This window comes from Musa acuminata, chromosome BXJ2-3, assembly GCF_036884655.1.
Source record: "Musa acuminata AAA Group cultivar baxijiao chromosome BXJ2-3, Cavendish_Baxijiao_AAA, whole genome shotgun sequence".
In the NCBI taxonomy this organism is placed as follows: domain Eukaryota; kingdom Viridiplantae; phylum Streptophyta; class Magnoliopsida; order Zingiberales; family Musaceae; genus Musa; species Musa acuminata.
The window spans coordinates 33,497,905-33,509,060 of NC_088340.1; the positions used below are offsets into that span (position 1 = coordinate 33,497,905).

Below are 11,156 nucleotides of genomic sequence, written 5' to 3' on the forward strand. Positions count from 1 at the left end.
ATATAACATGGAGGACCACAGTACTGATACGGATTAATGAGCCATCTGTAACTTCTCTCCATGTTAATGTATGCGGCATTTGAGACTCGTTCATCACGAAATGATAGGATGAAACTGCTGTGCTTAGTTTAAATAAGGGTGTATTGGCTTGCACAAATCTCAGTGATGGACAATATTAGGTATTATTGTTGTAGTTTGATGTTGGCATGCGTGCATGTGTGATGTGGGGGGAGACTTTGTTAAAGGAGTGCAGTCGAGAGGGAAAGATGGATAGATAGATAGAATGCTAATTCCCTCTTTGTCGTGTAAAACTAACAAAAAGGACTTCCCATCCAAAACCCTAATTTCTTCGTAGCTGTTACTGTCCTTCCTCCGGCCTCTCATCCTTTTTCTTCCAACGCCTGCTGTGCGATCACCTTCTTGTCGGGGAGGGGAAGTTCTTCTTGGGGTGATGGGATCGTCCTCCAAGTCGGCTGGTGGATCAGACGAGGGGAGGCGTGCATGCCTGCGCGGGCACTGGAGGCCAGGAGAAGACGAGAAGCTGCGGCAGCTGGTGGAGCAGTTCGGACCGCAGAACTGGAATTCGATTGCAGAGAAGCTGCAAGGTAGATCAGGTGAGTCGATCGACGCAGCAGTTCTACTGCCCTACTGTTCTCGCAAGGGTTCGATCATCATAATAAGCTTAGTAATCTTATGGTTTAATCCCATCAAGCTTCCACTTGCTCTCTCTCTCTCTCTCTCTCTCTCTTCTGTGATGGCGTCTGTGTCATGTTTCTCTTTCCCTTGCGTTCTAAGAAATGGGTTAACTCAAAGGTCATCATCCTCCACCCTCGGTGCAGGAAAGAGCTGTAGATTGAGGTGGTTCAACCAACTCGACCCCAGGATCAACAAGAGGCCCTTCACGGACGAAGAGGAAGAGAGGCTCCTCGCGGCTCACAGGATTCATGGAAACAAGTGGGCGCTGATCGCACGCCTCTTCCCCGGGAGGACCGACAACGCCGTGAAGAACCATTGGCATGTCGTCATGGCTCGACGGCGCAGAGAACGATCCAGACTGTTCAACATGACAACTTCATTCTCGGTCCCTCACAAGGGCACCGCTACTACCACACAACACCCACAGTTGCACACTAGAAAGCTCTTGGGAATTGGGAGCGGCACTTCAATGCTTCCATGGGAGTTCAGCACCTTCGGTAGTTCCAAGCTCCGCAGCTGGTCCTTTCACCCTTACCATCTCACGTACAGAAGCTTAGCGGGGGATGCTAATTGCGACAGGGTGACTGCTCGTTCCGTCAAGCTTTCTTCCCTGGGACATGGATACGGAGATGAGGCACCTAATTCAAGTGAGACGAATCCTAGCAACGAGCATGGTGGGGATGACGACGGATCCTTGCAGCGCGATGGCGTTCCCTTCATAGATTTTTTGGGCGTCGGAATAACTTCTTGAATCTGATGAAGGAAGTGAAAGATGATAAAGGCAGGAAGTTGGATCGTTTGGTCAAACGATGGATATCTTTGTATGGATGTGTGGAAGTAATATATGAAACTTTACTTGTTAACCTGACATGATGTAACGAATATTACTTGATGGAATTTAAGGAATCGATGCCAACGTTGCGAGCTTTGTGTTGTCTGAGTCTGACATACACTTTATAAATACGTGCGATGAAGAAATGTTGAAATAGGGAGGTCTTATTTTCCACTTGGAAAATGTTGGAATATGCAACATTTGATGTATGTATGTACATATATTATCACAGAAATTGATGTGAGGTCATCATCAGTACTGTATTGTTCGTCTTTAACATGGATGATGAAAGTTGAAGTGGTATTAATATTCTTCTCGCTTTGTAAAGAAAAAAACTACTTACAATAGCCTTATTAAACCTACATTTATCATTGTTCTAAAATAAAATGGCTGAGAAAATACAATAATATTGTTTTGCTAAAAGTTCAGGTGGGTTATGATGGACTTGAATTTGGGCTCATATCTCCATTAGACTAACAGTTTCGCTTACAAATACTATGGGCTCTTCCCGAGCCCAAATATCAGAACTTATGTTGGGAGATTAATTAGGACTGTTTCATCAAATTGTTGGCTAGATTTATTATCATTATCTTTTTAAGAAAAAAAATAGTTATGACAACCTCGTAAAGCATTTATAAATTTACCCGAATTTGAACCTAACTAATATGGGCTATACTAAATCATTTCATTAATAATTTAACTTTAAAGATTGTAAATAGTTTCAGTTTTAAAAGTGTTAGTGAACCTTTGTACCGTGGCTGAGGTGCCAACATGGTTCGGGCTCGTCCCAGATGTGCAAGATCGCCCGCGTGGATACTCGGGCAGCGGAAGTCGTTGTTCGGTTGGGTCGAGCTCGAACCTTGCTTTTGGAACGCGAGGGGTCCCCTTTGATTAGTCGCTTCCTTTCCCATCGCTTGGCTCCTACACAGAGGTCGGGGTTGGGAGGGAGATTTGTCGACTCGACCCATCTGAAGATTTAGTTATAATTGAGTGAAAACGAGAAAATCCTCCTTTAGCATTGGCCCGACTATTACGAACGGTCATCGTGCACTCGCAACAACTCCGTTCAACGAACCGTTCTGTCACGGACAAACTTCTAAACAAGATGTTTGATGTAATGCTTATGTATGTCCGTGTCTTTTGGCATGTTCATGCCTTGTACAACATGTAGAGGGGCGGCCGAATGCTTAATAGTCCCATTTTAGTTGGGTTGGTGGCCTCTTTAGGCTTGTAAATAAAGGTTGTGTCATGTGGACACATGTGAGAGATTTTCGATTTATAATGGACCATTTTACCCTTTGTTGTGCCACTGTTCAGAGCTTCTAAAGTCTGTTTGTAATTTGCATTGTCTATGAAGTGTTTTTCGGAGATGTTTGCTTGTGGATCCCGATTGAGGCGTTCTCTCTAACCCATTCTCTCTTCTGGTGGTCCTAAGGGACAATGGGAGGCTTCGGGGAGGCTGACCTTTACGGACGGACATGCAAGGGTGCCGCACGACTTAGGCAAAACCAGCTAAGTCCGTGATAGTTCGTCGCTCACACCTACATGTACAACTGCTTGACAGCATGTTTTCTCTTGGTTTTGGGTCATTTTGCTTGTAAAAATGTAAGTTCGAACAAGCTACAGCATTACAAAGCGACCGCTCACCGAACCGAGCAAAACTGCCCCAAAACAGCCCAAAACATCTCCGTTTTCGTGTGCCGCGGGCTGATTTCTGGAATCTGCCTCTGCTCACCAAAACGTCAGCCATCTCAGCCCCTTTGAACCCCCCGGGTGGCACAGGGCTGGATGGGGCTTCGGATATATACCGGGCGTTGAACACTCTTTCGTAAGTTCGCACGTTGCCTTGATGGGAACTTCTTGTCGTGCCCGGGACCAGGTGATCGACTGTTTGTGGGCTTGCATCTGTTCGTTCAACCTTCTAAAGCCCTTGTTTTCCCCCTCTCCCTCTTTTCTCTTGTGCACGCAAGGTGCTCGCTGAATTGCTTGTAAAGCTTCCCCTTTTCGCGAGACTTCGGGACTTGTCCGTTGCTCGTTCTTTCGAACTAATCAACTTTCTCTTTTTACAGGTCTTTCGGGACCTGCGAGAGGTTACAAGTGGGCTGATCCTTATGGAGCAATATCACAAGGGCGAAGCACGACTTAGGCAACGCAAGCTAAGTTTGCGCCTTTGCCGTAAGGGTGACTCGCGACTTAGGCAACGCAAGCTAAGTTCGCGTCTTTGGCTGCAAGGGTGCCTCACGCCTTAGGCAATTCCAGCTAAGGCCGTGACATTGTGGTATCAGAGTGGGCAAGCACTTCGAGCGAGCAGCGAACGAACTTCGCAACTTCGCCATGGCAAAGCATCATGGTGAATCAAGCAAGACGGGGCAAGCCGGACCCTTGCCCCAAGCAGCCGCAGGTGGGCTGCATGTGCACACTCGTTCTCATGCTATTGGAGCCGCTCAAGAGGAGCGCGGCAGCAAACATGATGAGCGAGAAGTTGGCTACTCTCCGCGAGCGGAGGAAGCGCAATCTAGAGCGCTAACTGGGAAAAAGAGTCACAAGGAAAGACTCACAACGGTGGAAACCCGCCTGGATGTTCTTGAAGCGAGCATGAAGGAACTCTACCATGGCCAACAAAGGCTTGTTGGGGTAGAGAGCTCGCAAGAGGAAGCAGAGTCCAGGATCGACAAGGTCGAGGCCCTAGTCGACCGACTATCTGATGACACCAAAGACTTCGTGCAACACTTACAAGATGTTGTGGCGGAACTCACTTCAAAGGTGGCCATGCTCACAAGAACACTAAATGCAGGAGGAAGCAACACCCGCGTTGCACCGCCACAAAATTTGAGGGCACCCGAGCCTCATGGATATGGAGGGGCCAGAGATGCCAAAGAGCTCGAGAACTTTCTGTTTGACATGGAATAATACTTTCGAGCTACAAGGCCCGATTCTGAAGATACCAAAGTTTCTATAGCAACAATGTATCTGAACGGAGATGCGAAACTTTGGTGGCGAATCGATTGGGAGGAGATCCAACAAGGTCAGTGTCGAGTCGACACATGGGAGGACTTGAAGCGGGAGTTGAGAACTCAGTTCCTACCGGAGAACATAGAGTTCGTCGCAAGAAGGAGGTTGAGACAACTCTGCCACAGTACCACCATACGAGACTCTGTGAAACAATTTTCTACACTAATGCTGGACATACAGGATATGTCCGAGAAGGACAAGTTGTTCAGCTTCCTCGATAGTTTGAAGCCATGGGCTCAATAGGAGCTAAATCGAAGGAATGTTACTGATGTGGTCGGGGCAATTGCTGCTGCAGAAAGGCTCACTAACTTTGTTTCCTCTGAAGACCCAGGAAGAAGGAAACAATCTTCAGGTAATCGCCCTCTAAAACATTCTCGGGGGAAGGAGCTCGGGGGCGAGCAAAAGAAGAAGAGTTCCTACAAAGGGCCAAACCCGAAAGGCAAGGCCTCAAAACCTGGAGGATGTTTCTTGTGCTGAGGACTGCACATGGTGAGGGAGTGCCCACAAAAATAAGCACTCAATGCTTTGACGGCTTCCATCCACCCCCCTTGATCGGACAAGGGCAAAGCTGTTGCTCTTAGTTCGAGCAGTTCTGAATCCAGCAGCGACGACGAGGAGTCGCAAGGATCCCGAATGGGAGCAATGCGTTTGTTGAACGCTATGCGGGGTCAAGTGGGGAAGAACATGAAGACAAAGTTACAAAAAGCAGGAAGTAGTGAGCTGATGTATGTGGACATCAAGCTAAATGGCCAAACGACCCGTGTAATGGTGGACACGAGTGCTACCCACAACTTCATAGCCGATCGAGAAGCACAATGACATAGGTTGATCTTGGAGAAGAGCCCAAGCCGAATGAAGGCGGTGAACTCGGAGGCCAGACGAATCTCCAGGTTGGCGAAGGGAGTTCCCATCAAAATCTGGACATGGAGAGGGAACACCAACATGATGGCCGTGCCACTGGATGACTTCCAAGTGATTCTTGGAATGGAGTTTATGCACGCGGCGAAGTTGGTGCCGATGCCGTTCTTGAACTCCCTATGTATGATGGGAGGCGATGACCCCTGCGTGGTTCCCGTCTCTCGGAGAGGAACCAAGGAGCCCCAACATATATCGGCATTACAACTGAATAAAGGGGTGCGAAAAGGCGAATTGACATTCGTGGCTACTATGAAGCTAGAGCCACTCAACGAGAAGGCCATTCAAGAACCTACTATAGTGGCGAACGTCTTGAAAGAGTTCAAGGACGTTATGCCACCTGAGTTGCCGAAGACTCTTCCACCACGCAGAGGCGTGGATCACAGCATCGAGTTGGAGCCAGGAGTGAAGCCTCCAGTGAGACCACCCTACCGCATGCCCCCGCCAGAGTTGGCAGAACTCAAGAAGCAGTTAGGTGAACTGCTAAGCGGTGGTCTCATCCGTAGCTCTAAAGCACCTTTCGGAGCTCCAGTTCTCTTCCAAAAGAAACAAGATGGGAGCCTCCGATTATGCGTCGACTACCGAGCCCTCAACAAAGTGACAGTGAAGAACAAGTATCCCATCCCGCTCATTGTGGACTTGTTCGACCAATTGGGCAAAGCTAAGTATTTCTCAAAACTCGACCTTCGGTCAGGGTATTGGCAGGTGCGCATTGCTGAAGGCGACGAAGCGAAGACTACCTGTGTGACCAGGTATGGAGCGTTTGAGTTCTTGGTGATGCCTTTCGGCTTAACCAACGCTCCGGCCACATTCTGCACTCTCATGAACCAGCTATTCAAGGAGTATTTGGATAAGTTAATGGTCGTCTACTTGGATGATATCGTCGTCTATAGTCAAACGCTCGAGGAGCACGTCAAGCACCTTCGGACGATTTTCAAGGTTCTCAGGGAGAACACTTTGTTCGTGAAAAGGGAGAAATGCTACTTTGCTCAAACTGAGATATTATTCTTGGGACATCGAATCGGTGATGGCTCCATTCGGATGGACAAGTCGAAGGTGCAAGCGGTTGCGGAATGGCAAACTCCAAAGAAAGTGCCAAAGTTGAGATCCTTCCTTGGTTTCGTCAATTATTATCGATGCTTCATAGCGGGATATTCGAAGCATGCAACCCTACTGACGGAGTTGCTGAAGAAGGAGCATCCTTAGAAGTGGTCTGACAAATGTGAAATATCATTCCAAGATCTGAAGGCTGTTGTTATGGAAGAACTAGTACTCAAATTGCCAGACTATGGGGAGCCTTTTGAAGTCCATACAGATGCTTCAGACTTCGCTATTGGGGGAGTACTCATGCAGGAGGGTCATCCGGTGGCCTACGAGAGCCGCAATCTCAACGAGACCGAGCGACGGTATCTAGTGTATGAGGAGGAGATGACAGCAGTGATCCACTGTCTACGAGTTTGGCGACACTATCTCCTCGGATCGCGATTTGTGCTAAGGACGGACAACATCGCTCTGAGCTATTTCTAAACTCAGAAGAAGCTCTCCCCAAAGTAGGCGCGTTGGCAGGACTTCCTGGCTGAATTTGATATGGCAATGGAGTATAAGCCTGGGAAGGCAAATGTCGTGGCCGATGCATTGAGTCGGAAGGTGGAGCGTGTGAATGTCGCACAATTGGAGGGCGGAAACCAAACAAGTCAGTTGCACTCCAACTTCCTTTCTAGAATCAGGGATGGACTGTATAGTGACCCCCAGGCAGTTATCCTGATGCAGCTCATCAAAGAAGGCAAGACACAACAATTTTGGGTCCAGGAGGGACTCGTTTACATAAAAGGGAATAGGGTTTATGTTCCTCGAGTGGAGAATTTGAGGCGTGAACTCTTAAAAGAGTGTCACGATTCCCTTTGGGTTGGACACCCAAGTATTCACAGAACGTTGGCTCTTGTGGAGAGGGCCTTCTACTGACCGAAGATGGGGACTGATGTGGAGGAATATGTTCGAACATGTCTTGCCAACAAGACAAGGTGGAGCAGCGGAAGCCGGTGGGACTTTTGGAGCCATTGCCCGTACTAAAAAGGCCGTGGGAGAGCATTTCCTTGGATTTCATATCAAGCTTGCCACTTGTAGGGGGACTCGGATCAATACTCGTGGTGGTCGATCGGTTTTCAAAGTATGCAACTTTCATTGCTGCTCTCCTACACTGTTCAGCAGAGGAGGCGGCCAAGCTGATGATGAAGGATGTGGTGAAGTATTGGGGAGTCCCACACAATATCATTAGTGATCGAGATGCTCGGTTCCTGGGACGATTCTGGACCGAGCTATTCAAATTGTTGGGGTCGAAGTTATACTTCTCTACAAGCCTCCACCCCCATACGGATGGCCAAACTGAAAGGATAAACTCGCTCCTGGAGCAATATCTCCGACACTACGTGAGTGCCAACCAACGAGATTGGATGAAGCTGTTGGACATTGCCCAATTCTCCTACAACTTGCAACGGAGCTCTGCATCCAACAAGAGCTCCTTCGAGATCATCACAGGACAACAACCGTCGACTTTGCACACCATGGCAATTGGGTATACTGCGAGTAGTCCATCAGCCTATCATTTCGCAAAGGAGTGGCATCAAAATGCAGATATTGCGCAGGCTTACTTGGAGAAGGCGACAAAAAGGATGAAGAAGTGGGCAGACTTGGGAAGGAGACCGCAAGAGTTCAAAGTTGATAATTTGGTGTTGGTAAAGCTCCAACCGGCATCACTCCAATTCTTTAGGAACAAAGTCCACAAAGGATTGGTGCGCAAGTATGAAGGGCCCTTCCCAATTATCAGCAGGGTAGGCAATGTCTCTTACAAGTTGCAGTTGCCGGCGTGGTTCAAAATTCACAACGTTCTTCATGCCAGCAACCTAAAAGCCTACCACTCGGATCCGCAAGATGCTTCCCGAAGTGTTCCAACTCGGCTACCTCCCATCACAGCATCCTACGAGAAGCGAGTTGAAACTATTCTAGCGGATCGAAGATAAAGCTACCCAACGGAGCTGAACAGACAGAGTACTTGGTGAAGTGGCGAAAGCTTCCTCGAACTGAAGCCAATTGGGAGCCTGAAGACACCCTACGACATGAAGAAGAAATCATCAAAAACTACCAACAAGCGTCGACGAGGGCGTTGACAGTTTAAGTGAGGAAGAATGTCACGAACGGTTGTCGCGCACTCGCAACAACTCTGTTCAACGAATCGTTCGTCGCTCACACCTACATGTACAGCTGCTTGATAGCATGTTTTCTCTTGGTTTTGGGTCATTTTGCTTGTAAAAATGTAAGTTCGAATAAGCTGCAGCGTTACAAAGCGACCGCTCACCGAACCGAGCAAAACAACCCCAAAACAGCCCAAAACAGCTCCGTTTTCGCGTGCCGCGGGCTGATTTCTAGAATCTGCCTCTGCTCACCAAAACATTAGCCATCTTAGCCCCTTTGAACTCCTTGGGTGGCACAGGGCTGGATGGGGCTTCGGATATATACCGGGCGTTGTACACTCTTTCGCAAGTTCGCACGTTGCCTTGACGGGAACTTGTTGTCGCGCCCGGGACCAGGTGAGCGGCTGTTTGTGGGCTTACAGCTGTTGGTTCAACCTTCTAAAGCCCTTGTTTTCCTCCTCTCCCTCTTTTCTCTTGTGCACACAAGGTGCTCGCTGAATTACTTGTAAAGCTTCCCCTTTTCGCGAGACTTCGGGACTTGTCCGTTGCTCGTTCTTTCGAACTAATCAACTTTCTCTTTTTACAGGTCCTTCGGGACCTGTGAGAGGTTACAAGTGGGCTGATCCTTGCGGAGCAATATCGCAAGGGCGAAGCGCGACTTAGGCAATGCAAGCTAAGTTCGCGTCTTTGCTGCAAGGGTGACTCGTGACTTAGGTAACGCAAGTTAAGTTCGCGTCTTTGGTCGCAAGGGTGCCTCACGCCTTAGGTAATTCCAGCTAAGGCCATGACACGATGGTGGGTTTTTATACCCTATGTATGGGGACTAGCCATACCTGACACATTTATGGCCGCTGACCCTTTAAGTGGCGAACTCACTTATCTTGCGGACATCGGTCGTCCTTTATGCCTCGGCGCCAAACAACGGTGTCGCACTCGATCGGCGCCGTCCCGATCCGACGAGGCGACGTTGTACTTGATTGGTGCCATCTCGATCTTTACGGGGTGACGTTGTACTTGGTTGGCGTCGCCCAGACCTTTGCGAGGCGACATTGTACTCTTCAATGCTGTTCCAATCTTTGTGGGGGCGACATCGTACTCAATTAGTGTCATCATACCCGAGGGGCGTGGTGCCGATGTGGTCCGTCATGTTGACTTTGATGCTCCTAGTTGGCACTGATGTGACATACATCGGGTCACTTTCTAAGAGGCCTGGTGCATGGCGTGGTGCGTCTTGCGAGTCAGGTCGATCATTGCATAGTGATTGGTGGTACGACTAGTGGTTGGCTGGGTATTTCTGGGAACGAGCATCGGTCACAGATAGGGTTTGTTGGGAACAAATGTCAAAGTTTTGACTGGACAAGTGGCGTTGCTTGATACTGAGCGCAGCGGTTTGGATTGGTGGTGCCGAGCGTCGTGACTCGGGCACTGAAGTACTATTACGATTGAGCTCCATGAGTTAGGTATTGAAGACTAACGTGACCGAGCACCATGGCTCGGGTGCTAGTCATAGGTGTCCTGCAAGCCAATCACGTGAGTGATGGCACATGTGACTTAACACACAATTTTTTTGCTTATTATATTTTGATATTTATCACTTTATATTGCTTGTTGCATATATGCATATATATATTGTGATGTCCTTTGATCTGTGCAATAGGAATCGGATCGTGATGAGATCACGATAATGAGACCGATTCACTTTTAAACATAGATCCTAAATAATCCCAGTCATAGGTTACTCGAGAGGGACATCGAGATAACCGGACAGACTGGTATGTTGTATACCCATCTATATAATGGATGCAGCTGGTCTCATAGCTGCTTATGTGGGGACACTAGGGATACAATACAAGTGATCACTAGGGAATGAGTTCACTGATTGATCCGCTTACGAAATGCTGAATGGTTGATGATACCTTATTGTCAAACAACGATTCCGTAGTCTCAGTGGTGTATCTGGTCCTTAAACTTGAGACACCAAGGATGTCTTGTATGAGTGCTCCACTCTTTGATACCGGACTTATAGGTTTGGATATCTCAAATCTAGCACAGTCAGTCATCGGGAGTGGCAGTCAAGCTTACGAGGGCTATTAAGTGTCAATAGAGGATCATCCACTCTCAATATTATGAGAGGAATGTCCCATATGTTCTTGCTCAGATAAATCTCTAGCCAGGGTCATTCGGATTGAAAGAGAAAGAGTTCTCCGGGAGAATCCGATTAGAGCGAGACTCGAGTAGAAACCGTATGAGTCTGACAGCACCATGCCTGGTATACGGTCTTTGGGATATTAGATGGATGAGAGACTATAAGTATATGTTAATTGAGAATAGATAAGTCCAATGGATTGGATTCCCCTGTATCGTTTGGGGACTACGACGTAATAGCCTAGTACGTCCACAATCGATGAGTCAAGTGAATTTTTATGGATATAATAATTTACTGAGCCAGAAGGAGTTCCAACAAGTATAACTCATGGTTAGCTCGATATTAGGCCTAGAGGGTCACACACATA

At 47.9% G+C, this 11,156-nt stretch overlaps 1 protein-coding gene across 1 annotated transcript; it reads left to right on the plus strand.

The window, feature by feature from the left end:
• The first annotated feature begins 285 nt into the window (after positions 1 to 285).
• LOC103978474 (transcription factor MYB117) lies at positions 286 to 1,635 on the plus strand. Its single transcript, XM_009394268.3, has 2 exons — positions 286 to 614; positions 840 to 1,635. Exons 1-2 carry the CDS (start codon positions 452 to 454, stop codon positions 1,445 to 1,447), a joined length of 771 nt encoding a protein of 256 aa, XP_009392543.2. The 5' UTR covers positions 286 to 451; the 3' UTR covers positions 1,448 to 1,635.
• The last annotated feature ends 9,521 nt before the right edge of the window (positions 1,636 to 11,156 follow it).

What these genes read in the sequence shown, in the direction of transcription:
- LOC103978474 (XM_009394268.3), top strand. Translation starts at nt 452, where the DNA reads ATGGGATCGTCCTCCAAGTCGGCTGGTGGATCAGACGAGGGGAGGCGT. An exon ending in GAAGCTGCAAGGTAGATCAG is followed by an intron (nt 615 to 839) that starts GTGAGTCGATCG and finishes CCCTCGGTGCAG; the next exon opens with GAAAGAGCTGTAGATTGAGG.